Source organism: Colletotrichum godetiae (genome assembly GCF_030913485.1).
Source record: "Colletotrichum godetiae strain CBS 193.32 chromosome Unknown BDP55scaffold_20, whole genome shotgun sequence".
Taxonomy (NCBI): Eukaryota; Fungi; Ascomycota; class Sordariomycetes; order Glomerellales; family Glomerellaceae; genus Colletotrichum; species Colletotrichum godetiae.
The window spans coordinates 591261-617711 of NW_026851268.1; the positions used below are offsets into that span (position 1 = coordinate 591261).

At 51.2% G+C, this 26451-nt stretch overlaps 6 protein-coding genes and 1 non-coding gene across 7 annotated transcripts; 3 read left to right on the forward strand and 4 right to left on the reverse strand.

Annotated features, from left to right (window-relative positions):
• Positions 1-829: 829 nt before the first annotated feature.
• On the reverse strand, positions 830-910 carry BDP55DRAFT_t172. The gene has a single exon. It is a non-coding gene; the product is annotated as a tRNA-Gly (tRNA).
• Positions 911-2958: 2048 nt separating this feature from the next.
• Positions 2959-4958, forward strand: BDP55DRAFT_744039 (heterokaryon incompatibility protein-domain-containing protein; the record flags this gene model as incomplete). The annotated part of the gene is made up of 3 exons (XM_060580505.1): positions 2959-3063; positions 3223-4025; positions 4063-4958. 3 exons carry the CDS (start codon positions 2959-2961, stop codon positions 4784-4786), a joined length of 1632 nt encoding a protein of 543 aa, XP_060429800.1. The 3' UTR covers positions 4787-4958.
• Positions 4959-8935: 3977 nt separating this feature from the next.
• BDP55DRAFT_631979 (amino acid permease) lies at positions 8936-11012 on the forward strand (the record flags this gene model as incomplete). Its single annotated transcript, XM_060572355.1, has 6 exons — positions 8936-9209; positions 9268-9347; positions 9378-9554; positions 9628-9820; positions 9870-10684; positions 10752-11012. The coding sequence occupies 6 exons, from the start codon at positions 8936-8938 to the stop codon at positions 11010-11012; spliced, it is 1800 nt and encodes a 599-aa protein (XP_060429801.1).
• A 910-nt stretch (positions 11013-11922) lies between these two features.
• On the reverse strand, positions 11923-13881 carry BDP55DRAFT_150517 (uncharacterized protein). The gene is made up of 2 exons (XM_060565609.1): positions 13757-13881; positions 11923-13701 (listed from the first exon to the last, which is right to left on the reverse strand). Exon 2 carries the CDS (start codon positions 13607-13609, stop codon positions 12065-12067), a length of 1545 nt encoding a protein of 514 aa, XP_060429802.1. The 5' UTR covers positions 13610-13701; positions 13757-13881; the 3' UTR covers positions 11923-12064.
• A 1559-nt stretch (positions 13882-15440) lies between these two features.
• BDP55DRAFT_693876 (cytochrome P450) lies at positions 15441-17270 on the reverse strand (the record flags this gene model as incomplete). Its single annotated transcript, XM_060577277.1, has 5 exons — positions 15441-15874; positions 15944-16543; positions 16621-16689; positions 16759-16849; positions 16908-17270. The coding sequence occupies 5 exons, from the start codon at positions 17268-17270 to the stop codon at positions 15441-15443; spliced, it is 1557 nt and encodes a 518-aa protein (XP_060429803.1).
• A 4261-nt stretch (positions 17271-21531) lies between these two features.
• On the forward strand, positions 21532-23293 carry BDP55DRAFT_631982 (aminotransferase class I and II; the record flags this gene model as incomplete). The annotated part of the gene is made up of 5 exons (XM_060572356.1): positions 21532-21751; positions 21812-22413; positions 22546-22625; positions 22702-23002; positions 23099-23293. The coding sequence occupies 5 exons, from the start codon at positions 21532-21534 to the stop codon at positions 23291-23293; spliced, it is 1398 nt and encodes a 465-aa protein (XP_060429804.1).
• Positions 23294-25265: 1972 nt separating this feature from the next.
• Positions 25266-25970, reverse strand: BDP55DRAFT_631983 (uncharacterized protein; the record flags this gene model as incomplete). Its single annotated transcript, XM_060572357.1, has 1 exon — positions 25266-25970. The coding sequence occupies one exon, from the start codon at positions 25968-25970 to the stop codon at positions 25266-25268; it is 705 nt and encodes a 234-aa protein (XP_060429805.1).
• Between the last annotated feature and the right edge of the window lie 481 nt (positions 25971-26451).

The window sequence follows — 26451 nt, forward strand, 5'->3', positions numbered from 1 at the left end:
AGAAATCAAGTCTCTTTACTTGAAAGTAAACAGTTCTCTCACTTTCTAGCTTGCGGTAATCTTTGATATTAACAAGCTGATACCGGTCTCAGCCAATAGGTCATGTTTCTCTTGTCAAATATCACGATGATTCTTCCCAGACATAGCCCCCTATCGGAGACGAGAAGACAGGACGTCCACTTGGGTCCTTTGACTACGTTCGAAAATCTAGGGCGCGCCCAAATGACTTCGGGAATACTTCTTTCAAAAGAGCCACGGCCTCATGACGCCTTCCGGATTTGCCTCCTCTCCTAGAGTCCTAGGGACTATTTACTATCTTTGATGGATGACTCCATGCCAATCTCTAAGCTCTAGCTCCGTAGATCGTTGGAGATCAAGCTTAGACATTAAAGTAGACGCTCTGTTAGGCTTCTCAAGGGAGTCAGGGACTCCCAGGAGGGTGTCAGGGAGACCAAAAATGTACATGTATGACCGCGTTGATGACGAGGAAATTGAGTGAGCTAAAGTCTTTGAAGGCTCGAAAGAAACGTCAGAACTAAACAGAGACGGATAGAAGAGGATCTGCATTACTCGAAATCTCAAAAGCTTCACAGGTCCGTACATGATTCACAAAACGGGAAGGCCATAGGTATGGCAGCAAAAAGCGCCAGCAATGCCAACACTAATGCCCCTCCCTCCCCTCCTCTCCCTCTTTCTATTGACAAGCCGAATTTCACTTTCTCTCACATGATTTGCTAAATAAGCCATGGACAAGGAAGGGCCTGCTCAACTCCAAAATAACAAAAGATTGAGTCCTAGGCCAAGGAAACCCACCACACCAGCAAAAGATTGCGTCGAGGGGGAATCGAACCCCCGGCTCCCCGACGCTGCTGGATGGCAACGGAGAATTTTACCACTAAACCATCGACGCTGAAGAAGCTGGTGAGCTATGATGACTTCGACCATGAGATTGTGCGTTCAGTAAGGATGTGGTGCGGGTGGGTGGGTTGTGGTAAGATTGGAGAGGGTTTCTGGACCCTGAAGCGTGTGGAGCATGCGCCGGCGGACAGGGGTTTAGACCGCTCGAGATGTTCCTGCATGCAAATACATCTGCAGTCCCTAGTAGGTAGTGTTTCTCGGAGTTGAGATACCTACCTTAGGTTGAAGGCCTGGGTGTCAGGAGTGAGAACGACTCAGATCTATGAATTTGTAGGTTTTCGGACCGCAACTTGTCTCCGTGATCAGCCGTTAGTTGGCCCCACTTTTGCCGCAGCCTTCGGTCTCGGCTCCGCGTCTTAGACACCGGTCCTTGATTGAAAACATCACTTCAACGACAAGAGAGAGCTTTTGATGCTGAAGTGACGCATGGGGCAGTGGGTTTGAGAGTTTGCTCAACTGAGCTGTTGAGACTACCCTTCTCGTTATGGGGCATTGGCAGTGCGAATCTCGATGTTGCTCTTGCGGCCGCCTACCACTTCCGCGCAGGAAAACTGTGTCATTGTATCGCGGCTACCAGCTTTGTCGAGGCTGGTTAAGTTTCACGTTGAATTATCATGCCATACACTTCTGCTTCATAAAAGTGTGTTTTTCTAGGTCCAACTGTAACTCCCTCTTGACTTCCACATGACAGTTACTCTCTTAGTTCGCCAGTCAACATCAGTTGACTCTTGGTCCTATCATCTTAGGTAGCCTTTTGCAACATATTTTCTAAGGAATACTCTTAGAGAGACTTGGCTCAAAAGAGGCATGTTCTTGATGATACCTTGGGTAATTGCGAAGGGAATGGATCACCAGAGCAAGAGGAGCAACGCGAAGGGCATGCGAGCAAAATCAAGTCTCAGACCCATCACGAAAGCGAACGCTAACCAAAAAGACCCGAGTAGCTTCAGCTACGACGCTGGACACATGACCATGTGGGGATTTATTCTGAGGAGTGGTCCCGTTTCCCAATTCAAACGCTATAGCCCGCATCAGCCTGATCACACCTGGCCACAGACCTCGGGTGGCTTCTGGACATGAAAGAGACGAAGAGTCCCAAGTTCGGAAGATCCAGTATCACGCCTCCAGGATCCCTTTTGGTGTAGGGAGTTTTCACTGCTGAAGGAGCCACGGCAGTACGACTTAGTCAAAAGCGGTCTTTGTGTTCTTTCACCCTTGACAGACGGGTCTGTTCCGGCACCAATGGCACTTCTACCGATGCCTCAAAGAGCAAAGAAGAGGTCAAGAAGTGAACCCGAGGATGAATTGGTGAGAGGCAGGGGGATTATAAAACCAGTCAACTGGAATCTTGATCCCCCTTAATCGAAGGAATCTTGAACATCATCTAGTAGGACTCAGGGGTTTGTTGGACAAAGACTGAGATGTACGAAAGGCTTGCTAGCCATAGATGATCTGCCGGCGATGAATCACGCGATCTACTGGAACAGGCTTCATCGATGGCATGACTCTATTGTATAGCTGAGGCGGCCAGCTAGTGCTCGGTCAAACTCGGTAGTAGGCTACACGCGCCAAGAGATGTTCGCGACATGTGTAATTGCATACGTCAGCGTCATTGGGAGATGTTTTCTGATCTGCTACAGGACATGCAAGGCGCCATCAAGTACTACTGTCTCTTACCGAAGCCATGTTGCACTTATCGGAGCAACGTGGCAGGCCTTCCTGAAGGCGCATCATTACTCGGTCTCAGTGTTTCACCTAACAGAACAATTGGTTGTGTAGATCTGAGTATGTAATTCTACTCATCTGTGTCTCGGACGCCTGACAGTGCGTATGCGTTGTGCGGATTGCTACTTGGCGTTAAAAGTGCTACATTACAACGCTCCAACTTTGAGAAGCCCATTACGCATGTGACCACTAGAACTCCTTACATCCTCCCTCGTCTTTGAACCAACAGCGCGCCCCTCGCCCCAGAGTTCCGTTCAGAAGTCAGAACTTGAGAAAGTGTGAGCCTCTTGACAATTGCTCTCCTATCCGCCAGCCATGTCGACTTATGCATACGAAGCACTCCCGGACCCGAGAAAGTACAGGACGTTGCTGAAACTTCTCCCAGCCTGCAACACTGAACCAGAAAAACTTCGCGCGGAGGTGATTCTCTGCCCGCGCGAAGAAGCACTATCATACCAACCTCTGCCATACACCTGAGGCCAACAAGACGCATCATGCTCAATCTGGCTTAGAGATGCCGGAGATTCTGCGTGGAAACCTTTCTCGATACGACTGAATCTCGAATCGTGTCTCAAACAGCTTCGAAGGCAAGAAGCCCGCATCCTATGGATTGATGCAATCTGCATCAACCAAACGGATGACGTTGAGAAGGGCCATCAAGTTGCAAGCATGGATTTGGTCTACAGATCGCAAAGCCTCGTCATATGGTTGAGAGAGTGGTCAGAGAATAGCGACATCGCCCTTGACCTTCTCCAATCATTTCGAGACTGCTTCGTCGCAAACGGGCACGAAGAATTCGCTTGGTACAGTCCGTTGTCAGATCAAGTCGCGAAAGCGGGGGAGCGCTTTGGGGAAAGCCAAACGGACGAAACATGGGCAGCTTTTGTCGATCTGATCAATAGGCCTTGGTTCTCGCGGCGCTGGGCTGTTCAAGAGGTTGTCTTGTCTAGTCAGAAACACGCCCACTTGGGTAACCGGATCTTTCGTTTAGGCTATCTCGTTTGGCTCTGTGGGTTTCTTAAGCTGAAGTCCTACCACCTACGTAAAGAACTACCAGAGTATAGCGAATGCCGAAGAGTTCGCGGGGACCTTGTTCGCAATTATAAAAGCCCGGCGCCACTCGTGGATTCTATCGATACCATTTACCGAGTCTGGCGAGCGAATAGCGCAGCTGCCAGAGTAGACAAATCATCTCTAACATTGGAGAGGCTTTTAGACAACTTTTTATCGCTCGATTCCTTCGATGCCCGGGACGGCATTTGTGCGTTTTTGTCAATGGCCAGCGACATCGACACAGAGGAATGGTTTTCAGACTACTCAGACCAAGCTACGACTACGGAAATATATGCAAAAGCTACCTTACATATCATACAAAAAAACTGGTAGTCTAGATATCATCTGCAGACGCATACACGACAGGTCCTTCTCTCTCTCAGTCAACCGCCCATCCTCCTGGAGACCGTACCATGGAATCCAGACCATCAACTTTACGCCGGATCATTCACATCGGTTTAAAGGCTACAATACAATATCCTTGACGACATTCGGACAGCCCCTATCTGCGGTGAGAAGCGGCCAAGAAGGTCATCGCCCAAAATTCTGCCCGGGTCGCAATAATCCACGCTGCAGAGAGAAATTGGTTTGCGACGGATGCCACAGCAAGATACATGGTACCGGTTATGAGTGCGTTGACTGCGAGAAGTTGGACTTCTGCTACAAATGCATTGACCGGGCAACAATTGAACATAATCCGACTCGTCAATTCAGGGCACACAAAAACGCCGTTTACTTCGCCTCTGGCCATTCCATTGTATCTGTGCGAGGATATGCTTCTCTTCAAGCAAACCTTCGTGACGCCTGCTCCAAGTCAAAGAATCATCTGCCGTTCGTTGTCAGGGGCCTCGTCGTGGATGAAATAACGAACATTGGCCTGGGAGGCATAATTCAGCGCCGCGTTAACGGATTTAGGGTCGATCTGCCTTGGGAAAACTGGACGCAATTGCTAGAATTGGACCAGGTTAATGGCCTCGAAAGTGGAGGAACAAAGAATGCTGCATTTCTCAAGGCGCTAGTAGGCAACAGACTCTTATTAGAAGGGGAGCGGGGTGTCTCCCATTTGGCCAAAAATGTTATGGATATGTAACACATAAGTTTCGGCGAAGACAAATGGGCTTGCGATATGGAGCACCCGACCCAACTCTTGTCTTCGACGGAAGTGATGGTATCGAACGACCGAAGACTGGCAACTTCGACGAAGTACCTGGGTCCCGTGACCCCTGAGTCTCGAGTAGAAGATCGAATCGCTATTCTGTTTGGGTGTTCAGTGCCGGTTTTATTGAAGGATGTAGGGCACTTCGATGGAATGCCCGTGTGGCAGCTGGTCGGGGAGTGCTACATCGATGGGATTATGGAAGGGGAATTCATCAGTTTTGCAGACGAGAAGGATCTTGAACCAGAGAATATTGTTCTCGTGTAGAAAGAATAAGAACCAGGGCAGTTGTGGCATCGAAACTTTGTTGCCAGAGATTTGATGGGACTCAGAGGTTGAATAACGTTGGATGGTACTTTCGATAGAAAACCAGGAACAGATGTGAGGACCGAAAACCAATTTCTGCATTCCCTCGAGCTAAAGATAATCAAGGAAGGAGAGAAGAACATACCCAGCGTCATTCCCATCTTGGTATTTTCGGTCTGTCGAAAACCACTTGAAGTCAGAAGTTTCCAAATCACTATCTCCGGAGTGAGACTTATGCTCAGGGTTGGAGGTCACATCGCAATGGGTACTAACGTTTGGGGAGTCTGGGCTACATTCGTGGCACTGGTAGGTGGGCCATCGTGATCCAAACGGTGTTCTATTCATGTTTGTATCGTATTCGTTGACACTATGTGCTTTGCAATGCTAAAGTAAAGATGGAGCTCGTCCTCAACTAGCTCTTAACCTTGACAATAAGATGTTCAAGGAACTTTCAACTTACGGATGATGTTGCCAAGAATCTCAAGGTATGAACCGAAGGTAGCGTGAGCGATTTCTCCGACAAATGAAGAATGATGATGGATGAAGCCCTTGCTTAGTAGTCAGCAAAGCCTTCAGACATACACATCGCTGGATGGCTTACACCGAGTTCATTAACTAAGACAATGGGTACCTGCAGAACCAGCGCCTCTTCTTAGCCCATCTCAGACCTAAATATTGCATCAGATGGCCCAATCCACACGTGACTACTTGGTCAAGAAGTAGCAACTCCCAGGCCTTATGTCAGTCATATTTGTTGACCCCTCCCTATCGTCTTAAGCTCACTGGTCCGATGTGTAGTTAGTCTGGTCCCCGCTGAACAAGGTGTGGTGGAAGTGAGGTGGAACCACCATGGGGCACCCAATCGGAGGCGAACTGGCAGGGTAGTTTCAGGCTTGGCCGTCCCAAACAATGCAAAATTCCATTGCTAGTGATGCCCTCCGATGCTGTAAGCCCCTTGTCTCGGCGATACTTCTCGAAGTCGAAGGTGAGGCCGGAGGCTGGCAGAGTGCAGAACGCCCGGCCTTGGTAGACGGTTGAGAGCTGATGTCTCGCTTACGACTTGTCCGCCGTAGGAATCCTCTGGCCGGTAAGAAGAATCGACTCTAGCTTGTTGATGGAATGATCCATAGGACACTATGATTTGTATTCAGTATGTATTTCTTAACAGAGCCAAAATACGTGCATCGCGGCTCGTGAGTGGCGGCAAACTCATTCGACTTGTACGATTCCCGTCGCAAACACAGAAAGCATCGACCGAGAACTCATCTAGTTGAATGGGGAATTCAGGTATGCGTGGCGCTCCTGTTCGGGTGACGGTTCGATGCTGGTTGATCAGTACGGATAGGGGAGGTGAACGAGGTGGTGTTACCGGTGCGGCATGGCGTGTTCGATGGGCCTAAGTCAGCAGGTCGGGTGCTACCTAGGACGGCCTGCGGGTGTGCTAGACGGTGATCCAGGTGCGGGGGAAACCAGCCTCTCTCGTACCCTGACGACGTGGCTGGCGTGCCCAGACAACGACACCTCCTGGAGAAGGCTCAATCAGCAGCCCTCCAAGACCGAGTAGGCGGCGAAGCCTTTCGATCCAAGAAGGTGGGAAGAGTCCAGAGGGCCGATGGAACATGTCGGACTGAAGCTAAGAGATAGGCGAAATGCTCGCCATGAACTTTTGACAGGAGCTGCAGACCCAAGTCTGCGAACGAGGTCCACAAGCCATCGGTACATAGTGGTGATTTTGGACGGTTGTGCAGTGTCATGGTCGGTCCAGCCCCTGGGTTCTTGGTGCTGTCTGGTGCTCTTGGTTCGACCTGGAATGGATTATCAAGGCCGTGCCTTTGGCAGGTGGAAAGGCCGGTGGAAGGCGTCCAAGAGGACGGCGTTGGGGGCTTATCTAGCCGTGGCGAGGATGCCAACACCGATATTACAACTTGGCGGGTGCTTGGTACCAGTGGTGAACTGTCGATAAAAGCTGCCAAAAATTGCCAACCTGTTGGCGATGGTTGGCATTTCTCGGCTGGCGAGTGAAGTGGCGCATATTTGTGGGTTGTGCAGCGTTTGTCTCTGGGCGGCCGGGGAAACGTGAGGGCAGTCTCGAGGAAGTATCGGACATGTACCCGCTCGGAAGGGCTGTTAGTTCATTTCAATTTGCGAATACGTAATCGCATGTGTGATTTAATGTTGCCATCTTCAACGCTGACTGGCCTGAAGGTGGTGTTTTTGGTTCGGCCAAGGGCTCGGCAGGCGTACCAAGTCTGCAACCGCAAATGAGAGAGAGGCACGCGAAGTAGAGAAAACGGGAGGACGAGATTGTCAGTTCAACCGAGGCCCTGAATATCTAACGGTCGATGCGGCCATCGTTCTTTGCTTCGTCGTTATATTAGTCTTGTTGTGGCATGTGCGTGCCTAGATACGCAGCATGGAATAAGGTGAGTTATTGAGGATGAAATGCCATTGTCGGTCACGGATGGTGCCATGGGCGGCGGATGGGCGCAAGTACGGCCGGCAGTTGCTTGGCGGGAGACGCGCTTGTCAGACGGGAGTCATGCCGGGAGGGAAGGTGATGGCTGCATTCGTCCTGGCCGGATTTCGTGAGGCATGAGAGAGGCGCAGTTGATAGAAAAGATTGTCTTCGTAGACCACGCGTGTCTTGATTAATCTACCTAGGTTCCAATCGTAGTAGTGAGTAGAAGGCAGGTGCGTCTGGGTCCTTCGCACCTTCCCTTCACTCCTGCTCCTTCCAGGCCAGCAGCACCCGCCTGTTCCTCCTTTCTCTATCTCCCCCGGCTGCCTTACCTAAGCACGTGCTGAGGTGCACTGTACTTCCGAGGTCCCACACCTCTCCGCCAAGATCGACGTCCCCCGCCGCCCCTAGAAGGCGCGGAACGACATTAGGGACCTTCCATGCAGCTGCCCGGGCGGGCTCCGCTGATAATGGTAGTTACGATTGCGGTACGCAAAGGTACCTCTCATGATGCTTCCTCTCCTTCCCACCAACGCCCGACACCATGTCAATCCAACATCTTCGACGTGTCGTATTCCTTTCTTCTGTTCCACGCCAACTTCCAACGCCCAAACCCACCACCATCCCATGATCGTTCTAGTCGCCCTCTCTCGAGCTCAGCTTGCCAGCACCCAAGACTCTAATCGACGAGTCGGCAACTTGTCAACCATAAGCTTCCCTGAAGCTCGACTTGCACCTTCTCTTCTCGTCTAGCACGCCGTCTGCTTCACTCCACTTCCCCGAGACTTGGCCTTCCTCTGGCCCTTGGCATACACCCATCTTACTCTCTCGGGACTGTCCATCCCTCCTCTGAGGCCTATCACTCGCCGATTACCGCCCTCGACTTGCGTCTGCGTTGCCCTGATTCCGCCCGCATGCCTTCGCCGCAGATAGCCATGTCCAAAAGTAGCTTCTCGGCGCGACAAGGCGACGCCGAAGGGGATGTGAGGGCAGGGAGAGCATGTTGATCTAGGACGGGCGACGAGGTTGAGGTGGTATTCTTCTCTGAGCGATCGACCGTGTCTTCTTTTTAACTCACTGCATCTCCGCCCTCGACCGCAATCGACTTTCTCCTCTCCTCGTACTTCACCACGATCTACTACTTCAGGCCTGCCTGATACCCTCCCTTGCACTTGGTGCCCCTGGGCCTCCGATCCCATAATTCGATCAATATCAGCCATTTGTTTCTCGAAGGGCTTCGATCACATCTCTGTTATCTTCTGTGCGTGTATTGCAGCGGAGAACAAGGAGAAACTCTACAGTGCCATCGCCACCCCAAGATGGCGACCGAAAAGGACGTCCATGATGGTGTCTCGACGCCCGAGACTACCCAGGTCCAACCCGAAAGTCGTGCCGAGGGCCATGCGGTCCCAGGCAAGCCTGGAAACGCCATTGGCGAGGGCCATCTCAGTCACGGAGGTGCGGTGCGCGACGAGGACTTCTACACCCGTAATGGACTCAACTTCGAGTCCTTCAAACGCCGAGACTATGGTCACGGCATCGTCGAGCTCGATCGTACCATGAAGACTCGTCACTTGCACATGATTGCTATTGGTATGGAATTAAGACGTTGTTTACACATGTACCTTTGCTAACGTTGTCATCCACTCAGGTGGCTCCATTGGTGCTGGTTTCTTCGTCGGGTCCGGAGGTGCCCTGGCTACTGGTGTTTGTTTTGCCACCAGCCTACAAGTACTCGAATTTCCTGCTGACCGAACTTAGGGCCCCGGCTCCATTCTTCTCGACTTCTCAATTATTGGTATCATGATGTTCAACGTTGTCTACGCACTTGGTGAACTCGCTGTCATGTACCCTGTATCCGGTGGCTTCTACGTATACTCGACTCGCTTCATTGACCCTTCTTGGGGCTTCGCGATGGGATGGAACTACGTTTTCCAGGTAAGCCCTTTTGCTTTTCAGCCTACACGAGTCTCCTTTGAGCATCCCGACGTATCTGACTTATGAATCACAGTGGGCAATTGTCTTACCTCTCGAATTGACCGTGTGTGGTCTAACAATCAACTACTGGGAAGGGGCTAGAAATATCAGTCTCGCTGTTTGGATCACCATTTTCTGGGCTGCAATCACCTTCATCAACGTCTTTGGAACTTTGGGATACGCCGAGGAAGAATTCTGGTCCTCCCTTCTCAAGCTTTCGGCCATTGGTAAGCTCCCATTTTCAGTGGCATTTTCAAGTACTTACACCTTCTGTAGTCATTTTCATGATCGTAGCTCTGGTCCTCGTGTGCGGTGGTGGCCCTGCTGGCGGTCGTTATGATGAGTACTGGGGTGCGCGATACTGGTACGACCCCGGCGCATTCAAGAACGGATTCAAAGGATTCTGCGCGGTCTTTGTCACCGCTGCATTCTCGTTTGCCGGTACCGAGCTCGTTGGCTTGGCCGCAGCCGAATCCAGCAACCCCTTGAAGTCCTTGCCAGGTGCCATCAAGCAGGTCTTCTGGCGTATCACCCTGTTCTATATCCTCGGTCTCTTCTTTGTTGGCCTCCTCATCAGCTCCAACGACGAGAACATTCTTGGTGCCGACAACCCTTACGCCGACGGTACATCGCCTTTTGTATTGGCCGCCAAGTACGCTGGCTTGAACGGTTACGATCACTTTATGAATTCCATCATCTTGGTGTCAGTCCTCTCATTGGGAGTTTCGTGCGTCTATGGCGGCTCCCGTACTCTGACGGCTCTTGCGCAACAGGGCTATGCCCCTAAGATCTTTACCTACGTCGATAAGTCTGGCCGCCCTCTACCGTCCGTTGCAGTCCACCTTGTCTGCGGCGCCCTTGCCTATATCAACTTGGACGCAAGTGGCGAGACGGTCTTCAACTGGCTCCTCGCCATGTCAGCACTCGCTGCTCTGTTCACTTGGGGATCCATCTGTTTGGCTCACATTAGATTCCGCAAGGCTTGGGCTTACCACGGACATACTGTCGATGAGATTCCTTTCAAGGCTGCATTTGGTGTCGCCGGGTCCTGGGTCGGGTTGATTCTATGCATCCTTGTACTCATTGCTCAGGTAAGCTTTACCCTTCCCCAATATCACATGCCGAATTCTTTGGTACCTTGACTGACTTCCAACGCAGCTCTTCGTTGCAATCGCACCCGCTGGGCAGGGCAACGAGCTCAATGATGCCGCTGGATTCTTTGAGGCTATGGTTACTGTTCCTGTTATCATCGTCTTCTGGGTCATTGGCTTCGCCTGGAAGCGCACTGGCTGGCTTCGCACCCACCAGATGGATGTTGATACCGGACGTCGCGAGCTCGACTGGGAGGAGATGAACCGCTACAAGGCCGAGGTTGCTTCTTGGCCTACGTGGAAGCGCGTGTACAACAGGTTCTTCTAGACCTGTGCTAGCGCCACAACACCCAAGGACACGCCTGTGTTGTTTCTTGGCATCAAAGAAAGCACTATGTCACAGCTAAATACACAATGGGCAATCTGGGCGAAGTTTAGTTCAGTATTTTGTACTTAAGATACCACACGCAGCCTATGGCTCTTACCAATCTGATTTTCATTAAACTGAGGGTCAACTACTCTTATCTCTTGGGTAGAGTTTCCATCTGACCGTCATCCTTAGCCTGTATCTTTGAACCTCTTGTGCAAACTAACCTGACGTTCCATGGGCTAGAAAGCACGAACGGGAAACATGGTTACCAACTGCAAGGCAGTCTGATCGCTATTGATCTTGCTATTACAGACGATGATTCTCACTTTTAAGAGAATAGCCTGTCGAGAGTCCGGGCCTCTGGATGGATAACAAACCGCGATAAAATTGCAGGAGTAGTCAACCCAGTTTGACTGTCAGGAAGCCTCTGGAGCTCGAAATCCCATGCAATATGTATGCGGGCTAGCTGGGAGGGTGTGTAAATGGTGCGTTGGAAGTACATGACTAGTAGTACTTAGGGCAGTGTTGCATGCAGTCTTGGCTCGTATGCGAGAGAAGTTGTTTAGAATGTTTCAACTTCCCGCTGTTTTGGGTTCGAGGTAGCTACGAGAATCCTGCAGGCGATGCAGCGAACGACAAGCTCGGCGATCTGGGCGCCATGCCTGGGCGGCTTGTCAATACTAAGGAGTTAAGAGACTACCCGAGACTACCAGTAAGCATGGGCTGACTCGAAATTGGTGGATTGTTGGATTCGGTATGGTTCTATTTCGTGGAGAAGCTAGCTATGTGTGCGCTGATGGTTGGGTTTGCGAACCAAATTGGCCAATTCATAGTGAATCGATGATATGTATGTGCTGTAGACGATTGATTTAGGAAAAGTCATCCAAGTAAGAAGCTGACCTACAACTGGTAGCCTATCTCGGTTCTCGGCAATACCTAGGATGTCACCTGGAGAGACGAAAATCGAGGCTTTCCCACAACGACCGTCATGATCAGACCAAGGTTCCCTTTCACTCCAACGAGAGCCCAAACCCACGGAAAACCACAGCTTCGCACCGTTTCAAGAAATCAAGAACATCAGCCTCAGTATGCCAAGCATCATTGAACGCAGCGCTAAGACAGAGCTCGCCCCTGAAGGTACCCAAAAACAGACCCAGCCCGTTCCCCAGCTCCTCGCCAGTAACCCACGGATCGTACGCCTCGATCGCACCCGTCTTGGGCGCGATGATGCCGTCGACGCGACCCATGCTGGAGATGGACACCGAAGGATGTTCCTTGGGCGGCGGCACGGGAAGCGGGTCAGGGGACAGAGGGACCGTGGGGTTCCCGGCGGCCCAGATTGTGGAGGCTAGGGCATAGTGCTCTTTATCGTCTTTGACGCTGTGGTAGAAGTCCTTCATTATCTGGACGACGGGGAGGAATTCGTCCTTGTTATGGGATGAATTGGCATCGTCGTCTGAGGCGGGGAGGTCCATGTCGACGATGAGACTTTGCCCCGGGACCGAATGATACAGCGCAGCGGGGTGTTTTGCGGAGTTGAACGGCGGCTGGCAGCTTGCGCGCTCGTTGCGGAGGATGTAGTTCACGTAGCGCACGCGTTTTGCCTCTGGGCCGCGGGTAGATGATGGTTGGATGTCGCGGACGACGAGGGCGATGGCGGCGTGGAAGGCGTGGGTGACTGTCGCGCCGGCGGATTTGCATGCTGCTGTGAGGCGGGCTGTTTGCTCTTCCGTGAGGGTGATTGCGACGCGCTGGTGGCGGCCAGGGAGGAGTTTACCGCGGCGGTAGGGCATGTCGATGAGTTGGATGCCGGATGGGGGGTTCATTGCTGCGGATTTCTGGGCGGCCATAGTGGCTAAGCGTTTGGTTTGGGATTGGGTGAGGGTTGGGGGGACGCTGGCTGCGATGCGATAGGGGGGGCTGAGGTTTGCGGCTTCGGAGCCGGTAAAGGATAGGGGAGTGGGGGTGTTTGGCGAGGATAATGCTTTTGAGGCGTGAGTGATGAGATTGTTGAGGAGGGTTAGGGTGCCGATGCCGTCTATGATATTGTGGGGGGAGCGGAGGATGAGGTCGCGGCGGATAAGATTGGTGGTGTTGGATGGCGGGCTGAGGACGAAGAGGGTTGGGATCTTTGGGGCTGGCGGCTGTGAGTTGGCCCATTCTGCGCTAGTTTGTTCGGTAGTAACAGGGACAAGAGTCTTGTTGATCCAGGACTGCTGGTCGGCTTCGTCTTTGAGTTGCTGGTATGTCTTTGTCCATTTGCCTGTTGTGAGGTCCCGGGTGACTTGGGAGGCGATGGTGGGATGATCGTGACGCAGGGCCAGCCAAGCATTCTTCAAAGCTTCATCGACGCACTTATCGGCTTCGGAGTGGTTGTTGATGCCGGCGGTGTCAAAGGTGAGGGAGACGTGGCCGGTGATGGCGAAGAACATGAGGCCGCTGCCCTCGTAGAGGATAGGCATGGCGGAGTAGAACTCCTCGACCTCGTCGATGCTTCGCTGCCATGTTCCAGATGACGTCTGAGTCCAGACGAGCTCGGGGTAGGGCGTATCCATGGCTGAGGGAGGAATGTTCCAATATGTTTGTTGTTCACAATGAAAGATAAACAGCTGATGAGTGATGGCAGCGGTGTGATCAGATCGTCAACCTAGTATGTAAAAAGTCAGCTTGATGGACGTCGTCGCTCTTATACCTGGACTCACCCATGTCAGAAATGTCTAGAGCCGCAATATCGGGACCGTAGCCGGTGGCCAAACTCATTGCACTATTGTGAGGATGCGTTAGTTCTTCGATCAGACATGCGGCGTATTCGGGTTGAAATGTCACGCAGCCCCGGCTGCTGGCTGTGATGCCCGATCGGGATATGCCCCCCGCAGACCCCTGGTCCCACTGAACCGCGCTACTGGCCCACACCGCCCCGGGGTTTAGCCATAGTGGAAAGCATGTCCCGCCCCACCAAAGGATGGCCATGAGTGGCTACAATTATCCAGAGTTCACCCGGGGACAACCTCTAGTCGTCGTCTCGATTCCCAAGACTGGTCACCCCGTTGTTCTGGCCTCCAAAAGAGCATTCACACTGTAAGCTTTCGAGGGATTATTCGAGGATCTCCAAGTTTGGAACGTATACTCGTAAAGTTGAATGGCTACTTCAAGTAAGGTAGCAGGCAAGATCAGACACCTCGATCCTGACAATGAATTGGGCATAACACCAGTCATTACTGATATTTTCCCCTAATTGCATTTCGAATTGAAAGGTTGACTTATTGAGCATGACGGTTCGATTGGATAAGGCCTAATAAAGGCCAAGGACAAAGAGAAAAAGAAAGTGAAGTGAGAAAAAAGAAGTTGACTGCAAGGAGACTCAAAAGCAAAAGCTAGAGAAGTCCGGTAGCGCCGCTGAACAGGATTAGATTCTTACTGGCTTAAGCTTCTGGGAAAATTTCCCGACGTCTGCTGTGACTATTGGGAAAAGAGCCATTCACTCCGTATAACCTGCTCACCTTAGGTATACCAGGTGGACAATGGTGGCAAGTGCAGGACGGGAGGTCACGCCTACCCAATGACTAACCCGCGTTTTACACAGCAACTGACTCAAAGTTAACAGACCATACGTTTTTCCTAATCGTCCGCATGTAGTAAATTAGCCGGCGAGGGTCTAAGATTTTACTTCCTGGACTAAGCCGCGTCCCATACGACGAGGCAAAACATTTTCGGTACGCGTTCCGCGTCTCGGCTCCGGCCAAAAACGAGCCCTGTTGTGTTGAAGACCTTTTATGAGACTGAAGAAGATGCGAAAAGGCAAATCGAGACGGACGTGCATCATTGAGGTTATTGTCACCCCGATCTGGAGGGATGGTAGTACATACCAAAAGAAGAACCAAGGAAGAAAAGAAAAGACTTCATCATACTTGAGGACTCGAACAAAAGATTAAGCGATTGTTCGGCTCGACTCTGGAAGAAAGGGTTCCACTGGCGCCGCCTAAGCCGCTCGGCCACAATTCCCACATCGCTTTGTGACAGCAGCAAAGGAGGACAGACCTAAGCGCCACCTCCCATAAACATGGAAGGGGGGTAAGTAACCTCACACAACACGATCATTCCATCGCCACCTCACCCGTCTCTGCCAACAATTCTTTTGCAAACTTGCGGCTACCACACAGGTTTTAGTTGAAGAGATTGTTTGCACGTGTGACAACAATTGACGAGTTTGCCTTGCCGCATCGTGTCGATAATAGCAAGCCTGCAATGCCATGATTTTAAATGAAAACCATCTAATACTCTAACGACCATTCTTTCAATATAAGTTGCTAAAAGGCTGCTGAGTGTCGTGAATACGACTTCCATCTACTTCAGAGTGGAGAGTATAGAGCCACAAAAGAAACCAAATCAACATTCCAAAGAATCCAAATCAAGCTCCTCCTTCCGCCTACGAATCAACAGCGTCGCCGAAGGATCAGGCAGTAAAACCATGCCATGCGGCATCGACTGTGGCTTGAACCCATCAGGAAACTTCCAATCATACTTGAGCAGCAAATGCGCCAGCGCAATCTTGACCTCGTTGGCGGCGAAAAAGCGTCCCGGGCAAGCGTGCTGTCCGTGGCCGAAACCGGGGTGCTTGGCGCTGGTGCTGACGAGGTGCGCGTTCTTCTCCTCGTTGGTGCCGCGCATGTTGAGGAAGCGGTAGCCGTCGTAGGTGGCCGGGTTCTCGTAGTAGTTTGCGTCCCACATGTGGGCGTTTGTGGCAATGATCTTTAGGCCCTTGCGGAGGACGAAGCCGTTAGAGAGGGTGATGTCCTTCTTGACGAGGCGGCGCCAGGTAGCTGGTAGAAGACACATGTTAGAGAGGATTTGGTCACCAGTCTGTGTGTGTGGGGAAAGGAGGAACCTACAGAGAAGGACGGGCTTCATGCGCTGGGACTCCTTGATGACGCTGTCCATGAGCTTCAGATTGTAGAGCGCCGTTTTCTTCAATCCCTCGGCGCCAAGCACGCGAACAAGCTCATCACGAAGAGGCTGGACCAGCTCAGGGTGCTCCGCCAGATCAATCATGGTCTGCGTAAGCAAATCGGTCGTGGTGTGAATCGCGACGAGCGACAAGGAGATCTGCGTCGTAGCCTGGTCACGCTTCTCGGGGGACTCCTTCTCGAACCACTCAATGGCATCGTCAAAGAGGTCCTTGGTCTCGCCGCGCGCTAGGGCTTCGGCCTTGATGCGGTCTCGGCGCTGGATGTACGGCTTGAGGGTCGCGCGGGCCTCAGCCAGAAGGGAGCGGACGCGCCAGCAGGCGGGGAGGAACCAGTGAACATAGGGTCGGGACCAGCGCGGCCACTGGCCGACTTCGTAGCCTACACCAAAGGCGGCGGCGGTGTAGTCTGAGGAGACACGGACCCAGTCTTCGTTGCGGCAGAGTTCCTCGCCCGCAAAGACTCGAGTAGACAAGCGCGAAACGATGCGCATGATATCTTCCTGGGGGCTGATTTTGTGCCATTCTGTGTATGAATGAGAAGGTTATTGATAGCTCGAGGGCAATGATGCCGTGCCAGAAAGGTTTAAGTAGTGGACTCACCAGTCGAGTCAGAGAGAACATGACGGAGGACGAGCGTTGATTCTTCGGATAGGGGCTTCGTAAGTTTTGCTGTTCGAACACAGTATTAGCACAGGCCTTTGAGCATTACATCTGAATGCGGGAAGGTTGGCAGCTTACTCAAAGCCTTGGTCAAATACTTTGTAACGACCCTTGAAAGCGAATTATCGCCATCAAAGGGCTCGAAACCTGGAATATAACCGTGGGAGTCCTTTCGAAAAAAGTCAATACTCTGACAACCGCCAAATAGACAAAGAAATTCGCCTCACATCTTTAGCCGGCTCATCAAAAGAAAGGTTTGGGTCACTGCGAAGTTCCTGGATGAAAGTCGGGGGCAAGACCAAGACATTGCCCCATTCCGTCATGAGCCTGAATGGGTTCTCGCCAAACTTGGCTCTGCCCTTGAGCATGAGCTCCTTACTTGTCTGGTAGAACTCGAGGATGCGGCGCGAGTTGGAAAACTCAAACGGCTTGAGGGGGTTGATTTCGGGTAACTTGGCGCCATGGTCGCCGAGGGCATATGCCAGAACGATGAACAGGACGACGGTGGCGACGTAGGCGATGGGATTCTCTGTGGGCGAGGGGATGGTGTACGGCGCCCCGCCCAATTCGAAGGAGAAATTGGATGACATGTATGCCGTGGGCGAAATGTTTTTTTCTTGGTTTTCTTGGCCTGTGTACTCGATAGGGGCACGGTTGCGTTCGTTGATCTGATGTGGGATTTTGTCGATGCCGTTGATGAAGGTGTTGTCTAGATCGATCATCCAAAGCCGGACGAACCATTGTCGGTATATATCCCATCTTTTGTGGTGATCGTCGTCGTCACGACGGACCTTGGCGAGTCCGCCATTGTGCGACAAGTACGACTAACGCGAGTGCGAAGTGGATTGTTCTGGTTGTGCTTCTTAGAGCCCCATCATAAAACCGAATCCAATCAAGTCGTACAGATTCGTAGTGTCAGTAGTTACAAGTTACTCCTACGCAGCAATACGCCGTGACGTCGCAGAGCTAAGCTTTCGCGCCACTGGGCGGGTACGCTAGGCGTCCCGTTATTCCGTCCGGCACCCGAAAGGTACTCGGAGGATTAAGCTGCATAGCTGCAAATCACACTGAACTCTGAAAGATTGTTGTGTACCCTGCAGCCTGCTGACGGAGTTAGTGCTGTATCTGCGCTTCCCATGCATTCCGTCCGCGTTCGTGAAGTGGACTCTTCCCCCCGGGGCCCCAGTCAACGGTGGTCGGATCTTGGCCGCTTGGTGATATGGTGGTCCAAACGGCGAGTCGTATTCGTATCTCGGGGTGGTTGAAGCGGTGGCCGCAACTGCCCGTTTGTGGAGTAGGAGTGTCGATCTGCCGCTGGTTCATGCTTTGAATTTGCGATTTACGACGCTTTATCGTCTTAGTGACCAATCAGCGGGCTTTGATTTCCAGGCGTCTGATGCAGGCCTCGTGTTATTAACTTGCGGATTTTCTGCCTTGTCTTTGGAGGTTATGTTGCCTTGTCGAATCTATCATAGCCATCAGACTTGCTGGTTATGAGTCAGACCTGCTGGTTATGAGTCAGACCTGCTGGTTATGAGTCGAAGATTTGAAGAGTCTAGGATGAAGACCCTCGTTCTGAGGTATTGAAGGCGTTCAACACATAGTTGATACCGCGCAGACGAGAGACCGGAGTCTGCGGATATTAACATGGCATTATCGCACATACTAGTAGGATAGGCCAGGTTCCCATTCATGCATGCGTGCTTCTGACCCTTCATGTTGGGAACTTGGGGGTCGGAATTCAGCAGCTACGGAATTCCAACTTCGCCGATGATGATGATCGGATTTGCCTAGAAAGGCCGAAAGCGCAACATGATCAATGACTTGAGGCGCTAGAATCACACAACGCTCCTGATACGAGAAGTTTCCTGCGGTAACACTACGGTCAAATGTTGCCACCAGGCACATATGAAACTTTCAGCGTCACTTGCGTCACTTGCGTCATAGAGGCAATGAGGCAACCCCCTTTGGATTTCAAGAGGACGCCGTTGGCGGATCGGCCCGTGATACACGGCACTCAAAGCATCCTTCCGGCACTTGAGCGGACAAGGGCAATCACCAGAAACTGTATCGGAGTTGATCGTGCAATCGTGGACTTTGCGGAGGGGGCACCGACCACCTTGCATTGGCCACCAGCCGGACTGTGATGCTGCCCGTACAGTGACACCATCGGAGTCAGCGAGGACATCGGTTTCTGGTAGTACGGAGAATTTGCAGGTTTTGCGAATACGTCGGGATCGGAAGCGGCATGAGCTCCCGGGGCTTTAAAGGACGGTGTTTGGTCTTGAGCAATGCTACGCTAGTCAGCAGTCAGCCAGCAGAGTTGCGGGCTTTGTCTCTTGGCCGGATTATTAATGAGACTGACATTAACACGAAGGACTCAAGATGCCCCCTTCGTTTTGTCTTTAGTCCTTGGCTCTTCAACGCCTGCTAGCGATGGAACGTTGTCAGCTGTTGGGATTTTCAAGGCCGAAGAATTTCCACGACTCTGGGGCGGACTTTGCACTGCCACACTCCCATTGGCTCTTGGCTACTTCACACACGGCAACACAGCACCTCTTTAACCAGCTTGACAGTTTCCCCAAGATGATGCATCACGCTGCCTCTGCAAAAGATTCTGAGATCCCTGGACCTGGCCCATAACCGTGCTAATTTCACAGCTGCAAGACTGAGGCCTGTGTAAGCTCTTCAGATAGAGTGGTTTACGATATTCAACATCTGAGGGTTTATAACAAACTGTTTCTGGCTGTCAAAGGCAGATCACGAGAGTTAAGAGAACTCCGACAGCGTAGGTAGGGTTCGACCCCAAGAGACTACCGGGAGGGCGGCGGAAGGGGGGATGCCAGGGTCCTCGATTTGACTCGTTGAAGCCCCTTTCAAAGCTGAGCTAACTCCGCTAGGTAGTTCGCTGACAACGGAGCCAGTCTGTGTGGCTGTCCTCGAACTGGGTGTGGCTGTGGCATATCAGCTGGAAGGTCAGCGCAGTAAATGTCTCTGATGATAGTACGATATATCTTTGGTCTACAGGATGACCTATGTACAATGTCAATTTCGATATTGAAGAAGAGAATGTTCTTAAACAATCAGAGTTGCGACAGATTGCACCCAGGAAAAGACTGAAGAAGCTAATCGATGCCCGATTTGTAAGCCCGAGTCGATCATGGTGATATCAAGTTTGGTGACGCAATCCGCGGACCACGAGAGCCTACCAACTCAGCAGCAATAGCGATTACGGTCCCAAACACTATCAGTGCCAGTATGCAATGATTCGATGAAAGTAAGTTTCAGAAACATCTTTAGAGCCAAGAAATAGAGCCCTATCACATAAGGTACCTTAAAGTATGAGTTGTCACAACCACTTATTTTGAGATGTTGCGCCGTAAGAGATGGGGAGCGAACAGGGGTGGGGTCTAGCTCGAAGTGATTCTCATTGCTATGACGGGACTTTTGATCTGCGATTTCGTCAAGTGCAATTCACTACCTTGGGCATCGATAAATGAAGACGACAAAAGTAAGACAACATGCTATTCAAATCATGCTTCAAGAACTTCGGCTCAAACTGGCAAAAGTTCGGTCCGAACCGATTCACAAGACGCCGAAGTAAGGGAATTGGCAAGCCACGCTACCTAGCTTGATGCATGCATGAGGTTTGGTGGCTTGACACAAGCCATATCCGTACCTGTAAGATTGATGCTCTGGTGGAGTGCTGGATTAGTGTACCTTGTGTCGTGGACAATAATGCCTGCTGCCCGGGCAGTACTGTGTAATCAGTGCACGAGCCTAAACTCAGAGTATGACTTCCTAAGTCCCCTCCCTAAGCCCGGACATCTTTATCCTTTCAACGTTTTAAGACTTAACGAGTGCCGCTTGTGAACATCCCATTTTAAAAGATGCGTTAAACAGTCACTTGACGCGCCTCCTACGACGCTGCTCTGCATCGTAAGCCTTGCATATTCCCCGTTGAGGGTGTTGAGCGGCCGCGGCGTCACGTTTTGAGCACTGGCGAATGCCACGCAAGCGACGGTGTGGGGACGTCAGCACCGAGAATCCTATCACGCACGAGCCAAGCCGATGCCTAGTGAGATCGGAGGAACTTTCCAGGCACCCAACAAGCTTTCTGACAGCCAGGGTATAGATTGCACCAAACTCAATGAGCATTTGCCAGGGAAATTCGTTCTCTGCTTACGGTAGATCTGTGCAGGGAGGGCTTGGCGCTACTATCATGAGGAATAAGTGAGACTGTGAACGTCGGTGAAACGTAAGCAGAAGAACTCCAGGAAATTAGGTATGCCGAGATGGCGTTGCTTGCTTCGCTCTCACGTTACGGAGCAATACCTTAGGCAAGACGACGCGCAAGTGACGCCAGAAAGCCGAGCCGAACAACGGAGCAAACTTCGGAAATTTTTCATTCATGGCAATCCACTTCACCTATTGGCGTGTTTACGTGAGTCTTGACTGCCTGTTCAAGTACTTGTTTTCGCAATGCGCAGTTCTCTTTTCCGCAGGCACCGAAAAGGATGACTGTACTATTAGTCGGACAGTCGTATCTGCTTCCCCGATTAGGCAACGGCGAAGGAGTCACTGGTGGGTATGGGTCGCACCTTACCTTTTTGTCAAGGGTGGAGCCCAGTCAAGCCGGACCCGCGTACCTGGTCCGGTATCCACATTGCCGCGAGTCCGGGGAAACATTTTCCTTCGCCATTGATTTCCAATGACTGCGTATACACATCAGGCTGTCATATTTTCCTATCTATTTCTTTCGGAGAGACCTGACATATAAGGACCTCGATTCGCCACAAGATGGCCGAAAAAAGCAGGCAACAATTTCAACCTTTTCCGTGTCAACGCATCATGTCTGTCAATGCCGCTCTCCCTCCGTCCCAGCGGGGCCAGAAGACCACCCGGTCGGATGTGATGGATGGCCTAAGCAAACGACTCGAGGGTAACCCATATGATGCCACGAGTAATCCCAAGGGCATCATTGATCTTGGGTCAGCCGTCAATGAGATCATGTTGGAAGACTTGGCGTGCTGGACGAAGCGAAATGTCAAGAGGAGCCAGCTCAAGGAGTGTAAGTGGTTCCGCCTGACGCTGATGTCCATCAGTAGCTAGCTTGCTGATGTAATTACAGCCCTTGGCTATGGCGGTGCACAAGGCTCCCCCGAGCTGCCAAAAGCAGCAGCAGCCTTCATGAACGAGCACTTCAAAGTCCGCCTACCCCTAACCGCCGACAACATCCTTGCCGCCAACGGTGTGACGACACTACTAGACACCCTCACATACAAAATCACAGACGAAGGCGATGCCGTGATCCTCGCGACTCCGAGCTACGGGATGTTCGCCCGCGACGTCTGGACGCGCAACGGCGTCCGCGTCGTCGAGGTACCCTGCGACGACATCCCAGAAGAGCGCTTCTGGGGGGAACCGCCGCACGAGGACGGACCCATACAAGTTCCTGAGTTGGTTGTCCGTCTTGAAAATGCGATCCAGGTCGAGTTGGGCCAGAAGCGTAAGGTCGGCGGCGTGTTATTGTCTAATCCTGATAACCCGATGGGTCGGTGCTACGCCGCACACGTGCTGCTGCAGATCTCCCAGCTTTGCGCGAGGCATAAGATTCATCTTATTGTTGATGAGGTCTACGCCATGAGTGCTGGGGAACGATTCTCGAGTATACTGAGTCTTGGGCTCGATGTCAACTTTAGGAATGTTCATGTGCTGTGGGGGTTGAGTAAGGTGAGCAGTCATTCCCGTCTAGGCCTGTTCTTAAGCCGTGCTGCCGAGAGTGGGGCCATTGTCTACTTCGGCTTCGGCTTCGCATGATGAATCACAAACAAAACTGACTGACGCTCTTCTTCCCCCCTGCAGGATTTCGGCCTCGGTGGGCTCAGGATTGGCTTCCTCGTGACTTACAATCAGGAGATATACGAGGCGATGCGGGCGTCAAGGTGAGTCACAGCCTTCGGCTTACCAACACTAGCACGTGTGCGCCCAACCAGGCTAACCGCTGTTATCCACGAATAGCACATTCGGCTGGGTTTCTGCACTCAGCGCCTCAACAGCTGCGAAGCTCCTATCGGACGCAAAGTACCTCCGCAACCAATACCTGCCCCAATTCCGTCGCCGCCTAACCAAACGACGCACCTTTGTCGAGGAAGAACTGGAAAAGTACGATATCCCACATGTCAAAGCCGAGGCGGGCTTCTTTGTGTTCGTCAACTTGTCCGAGTGGGTGGACCTCCTGCTCGAGAAGCATGGCAAAGAAGGGGATTTCAAGTTTTTGGAGTACTTGATGAAGTACCGCGTCTATCTCGAGCCCGGACAGGTGAGTTTACTATCCTGGGGTGCTACGAAGCTCGAGTAGCGGCCCCATCGGCCCCATCTAAGTCTTAGTTGCTAACAATGGAATGATGCGTCGCAGGCATTCTTCTCCAAGCGCTCGGGATGGTTCCGACTCAACTTTGGCGGGGAAAAGGAGACGTTCAAGCTTGGTCTCCAAAGGTTGTTCCAGTGTCTAAGGTTGCTTGACGGCAAAGACCACTTTGACCCCACGATCGGCCTTCCTGGGATCTATCACCCGCCGCCGAAGGGCATGGGTCATCTCGTCGCGATTTGAGGTAACCAAGGTAAAGTTGGTGTTTTGGGCACAGAAAAAGTCGCCGCAGGGTGAAGGTATCTGAAAGGCTGAGTGCAACTACCGAGAAGCCGATGTCGTTGTACTTAGCGCGGCGACGTTGGCCGGAACTCTCTCAAGTCGCCGTGCGGCCGCTGGAGCCCTACAGGGCATACAGCTAACCACGAGATTTTGAGTCAGCGCTAGGCAGTGTTGGATGGACGGACCTCGTGCCTGCTAGCTGATGTGTGAGCACTCCTTCACACACGTTACTCTAGTATTGTTGCATTGTTTTGGAAAATGATTGGTGGGAAGCGAGCAAGGGTCTTTGGATCGACGGCGTTGACCGAAGTGTCGGGTTTCTTCATTCTTGGTTTGGGGGAGTTTTGTGGACCGTCTGAGGTTTTGTCCCTTGATTTTCTCGCGTTCGTCTTGTTTTATGTCGATCTCGGACTTGATGCCGACTTGCATGATTGACGTCTGAACCGTCTTCGGTCCTCTGGGTCGGGTTTCAGAGCTGTGTGTACGGAACCGGCGAGAAAGGAATTAACTGAATTATGGCTTTCTTGACAAAAGATTTTGAGAAGTTGCAATGCGAAATTATTGGAGTCGTTTGATCTTTGTTAGCTGACGTATTCGAGGTCTCTCAACTGGTGGACTATCTGCGAGTTGTATCTTGTCTTTTTGGTCAACTTGGAGACGAAGCCGTTGATATATTAACAATGTGGATGGTAAACTTAAGGTTCGCTCTGATGTAAGACGACTCCCTGCAGAATGTTGCCTCGAGTCAATACACCTGTACTGAGCTATGGAGCTGCGTGTGGTTTCAGTTGAGAAATACGAGTCAGAAGTCATCACGACCAAGTTGGTCTCCAAGTCAAATTATTCACACGGAGCGATGGTATATATAAATGTACCTAAGTCAATAATCAAGTCGACCGAAGGCACTGATCAATACTTTTGTTTATCCACATTACCTCAACTGCTGGCATTTGAACATCTAATTCTACATTTTCTTTGCACCATAAGCCACCATGCGTTTCCCAACCGTCGTAACCCTTCTTCCTTTCTTGGTCACAGCTGCTCTTGCCCAACAACAGGGTGACAAGGGTACGTTCAACTTCTATTAGATGGTCAATCTCAATGTGAGGGTGATGTACTGACACTAAATTTTCTAGGGGAATGTCGAAATGACGCCCTCATCTGCAAAAGTAGACAACACTGCCCCCTCTACCACTTAAGATAAACGATCTTGACTGCTTGAACTCTCTTACTAACGGTGTGTTGATGCAGCTGATTCTACCTCAACAACTGGTAAAAGATGCGGTGTTACAGGCGGCCCTTGTCGACCTATCAATAAGTAAAGAGAAGGCAGTTGAGACAAAAAGATTGGCCAGTTTGGGTGCGTGACAGTATTGTTCAGACCAACCTTCGCAGAAATAATCTGACTAGAGTTTCAGAAAAGTCCATATATAATGTGCTGGATGTCCATGAACAGATGCTTGACGTTTAGAAGCAGCGAAGGCTATCGAACTTCGTCAATTACTATCTTAATTTTGCTTCAAAACTTCATGCATTCCATGTTAACTCAGTCTTTCTCCTTTAGTAATATTTACCTCCCAGCATCTACAGGTTTTATTATGCTTATACCACGGGATTCCAACAACGGTGCCGGAAACCGCAATAGCGTAGCTTCCAATAGTGAACCCACCTCCGACATCACCCCATCTCAAAGACCACCAAAGAGATAAAACCAGGCTGGAAATAAGTCCAAAGGCTGAGAGCAACATTAGGATATAACAGCTAGGTACGAAAAGCCCCTGTTTGAAGTCGGAGGGCCTCGCCAGCGAACTTCGGCTCTCGACTTCTGGGAGGTTTGTATCGACGACTTCCGAACTTGCCCCTCTTGTTGCAATGGAGATGATGTCAGCTATGTAATAAGCTGTTTTCTGCATCAATCATGGGAAGTATTGTCTTACTGTGTATTTCCGGAACATGAAGTTTCAGACAAAGGTGCCTGCTCCGGACTTGAAGGGCCGTCGACGGCTTCAGACGCAGTCCCGCTAACTGAGCCGGGAGATACCTCGGGCCATTCTTGTTCCGACAATTTTTCTGAGACTCCAATCTCATTCGTGCGATGGGATGTTGTATTCTCGTTGCTGGTTACCGCTGACGATGCTTCTCCTTCCATTAACTCTATCTCTGTGATTTTGTTACTGATAGCCCAGATGAGAGTTCTTGTGTCATTGATCATGGTCGTCAGGAGCTTAGAGTTTCTCAATTGGAGAAGCCTACGAAACTTCCCGCGTCGAGACTCGGATTTGAACGGGCTGCGTGACTGTTCTGTCGAGGGCCGCACTCCCAACTTGTATTCGTCGTCTAAAAAGACTATTCGACGCTCCAGGTTGCTCATATCCTCGTCAATAGCATCATGAATTTGGTTGGTCACATGTTCCAGATCCTTTGGGATAGTTGGTGAGTCGTCAGGACAAATAAGTCTGGATGTGATCTGTGAGTCCAACAAAGATAATTCCCGTTCTAATGCTGCCAGCTGCCTCGGCAAGTTGTTCAAGTCCGTCAAGCGACCCAGGAAACCAACGATAGGTGGGCTCAAGCCACTCAAGCCAAAGACAACTGAGCTTGTAACCGTTACGATACCAGTAATAGCGAAGGAAGTCATCTTTGTGGTAGATAGGAGAAATCGTAGGGTCAGTTGTACGGCAGATAGATATGGTGTTCTAGCAAGATCGAAAGCGAAAACAGAAGTAAGAATCTCACTCGTACTTAAGGCCGGTCAAGACACCAGTCAAGCGCTGCTACCCTCCCTTCTCGTCACCCGCAATTGTCTCTGCGTACGTCAGAAAAGGCGGAGGCCAACTCTGGACTAGAGAGCAAATGCGCTTTCCCCTCAGTCGTTAGATTGTGGCCGATTTCGTCGGTGGCCATCACGCCTATTTCTTACCAAGTATGGTTTGACACAAGCTACTTCATTGAGTGCTATGACGTGGTTGGTACTGTTGGCTAATAGCTACCCAAAGTCGGCGTTGCTGGTGTGTTCAAGGTATGTTGTAATTTTGGTTTCGCCCACTGCTCACCTTTGTACTTTCGTCGTTCGAACAGAAACAGGAAGTTTGTTGGGAAATGTTGAGGAGCATCGCAAT

What these genes read in the sequence shown, in the direction of transcription:
- BDP55DRAFT_150517 (XM_060565609.1), bottom strand. Translation starts at nt 13,609, where the DNA reads ATGGATACGCCCTACCCCGAGCTCGTCTGGACTCAGACGTCATCTGGA.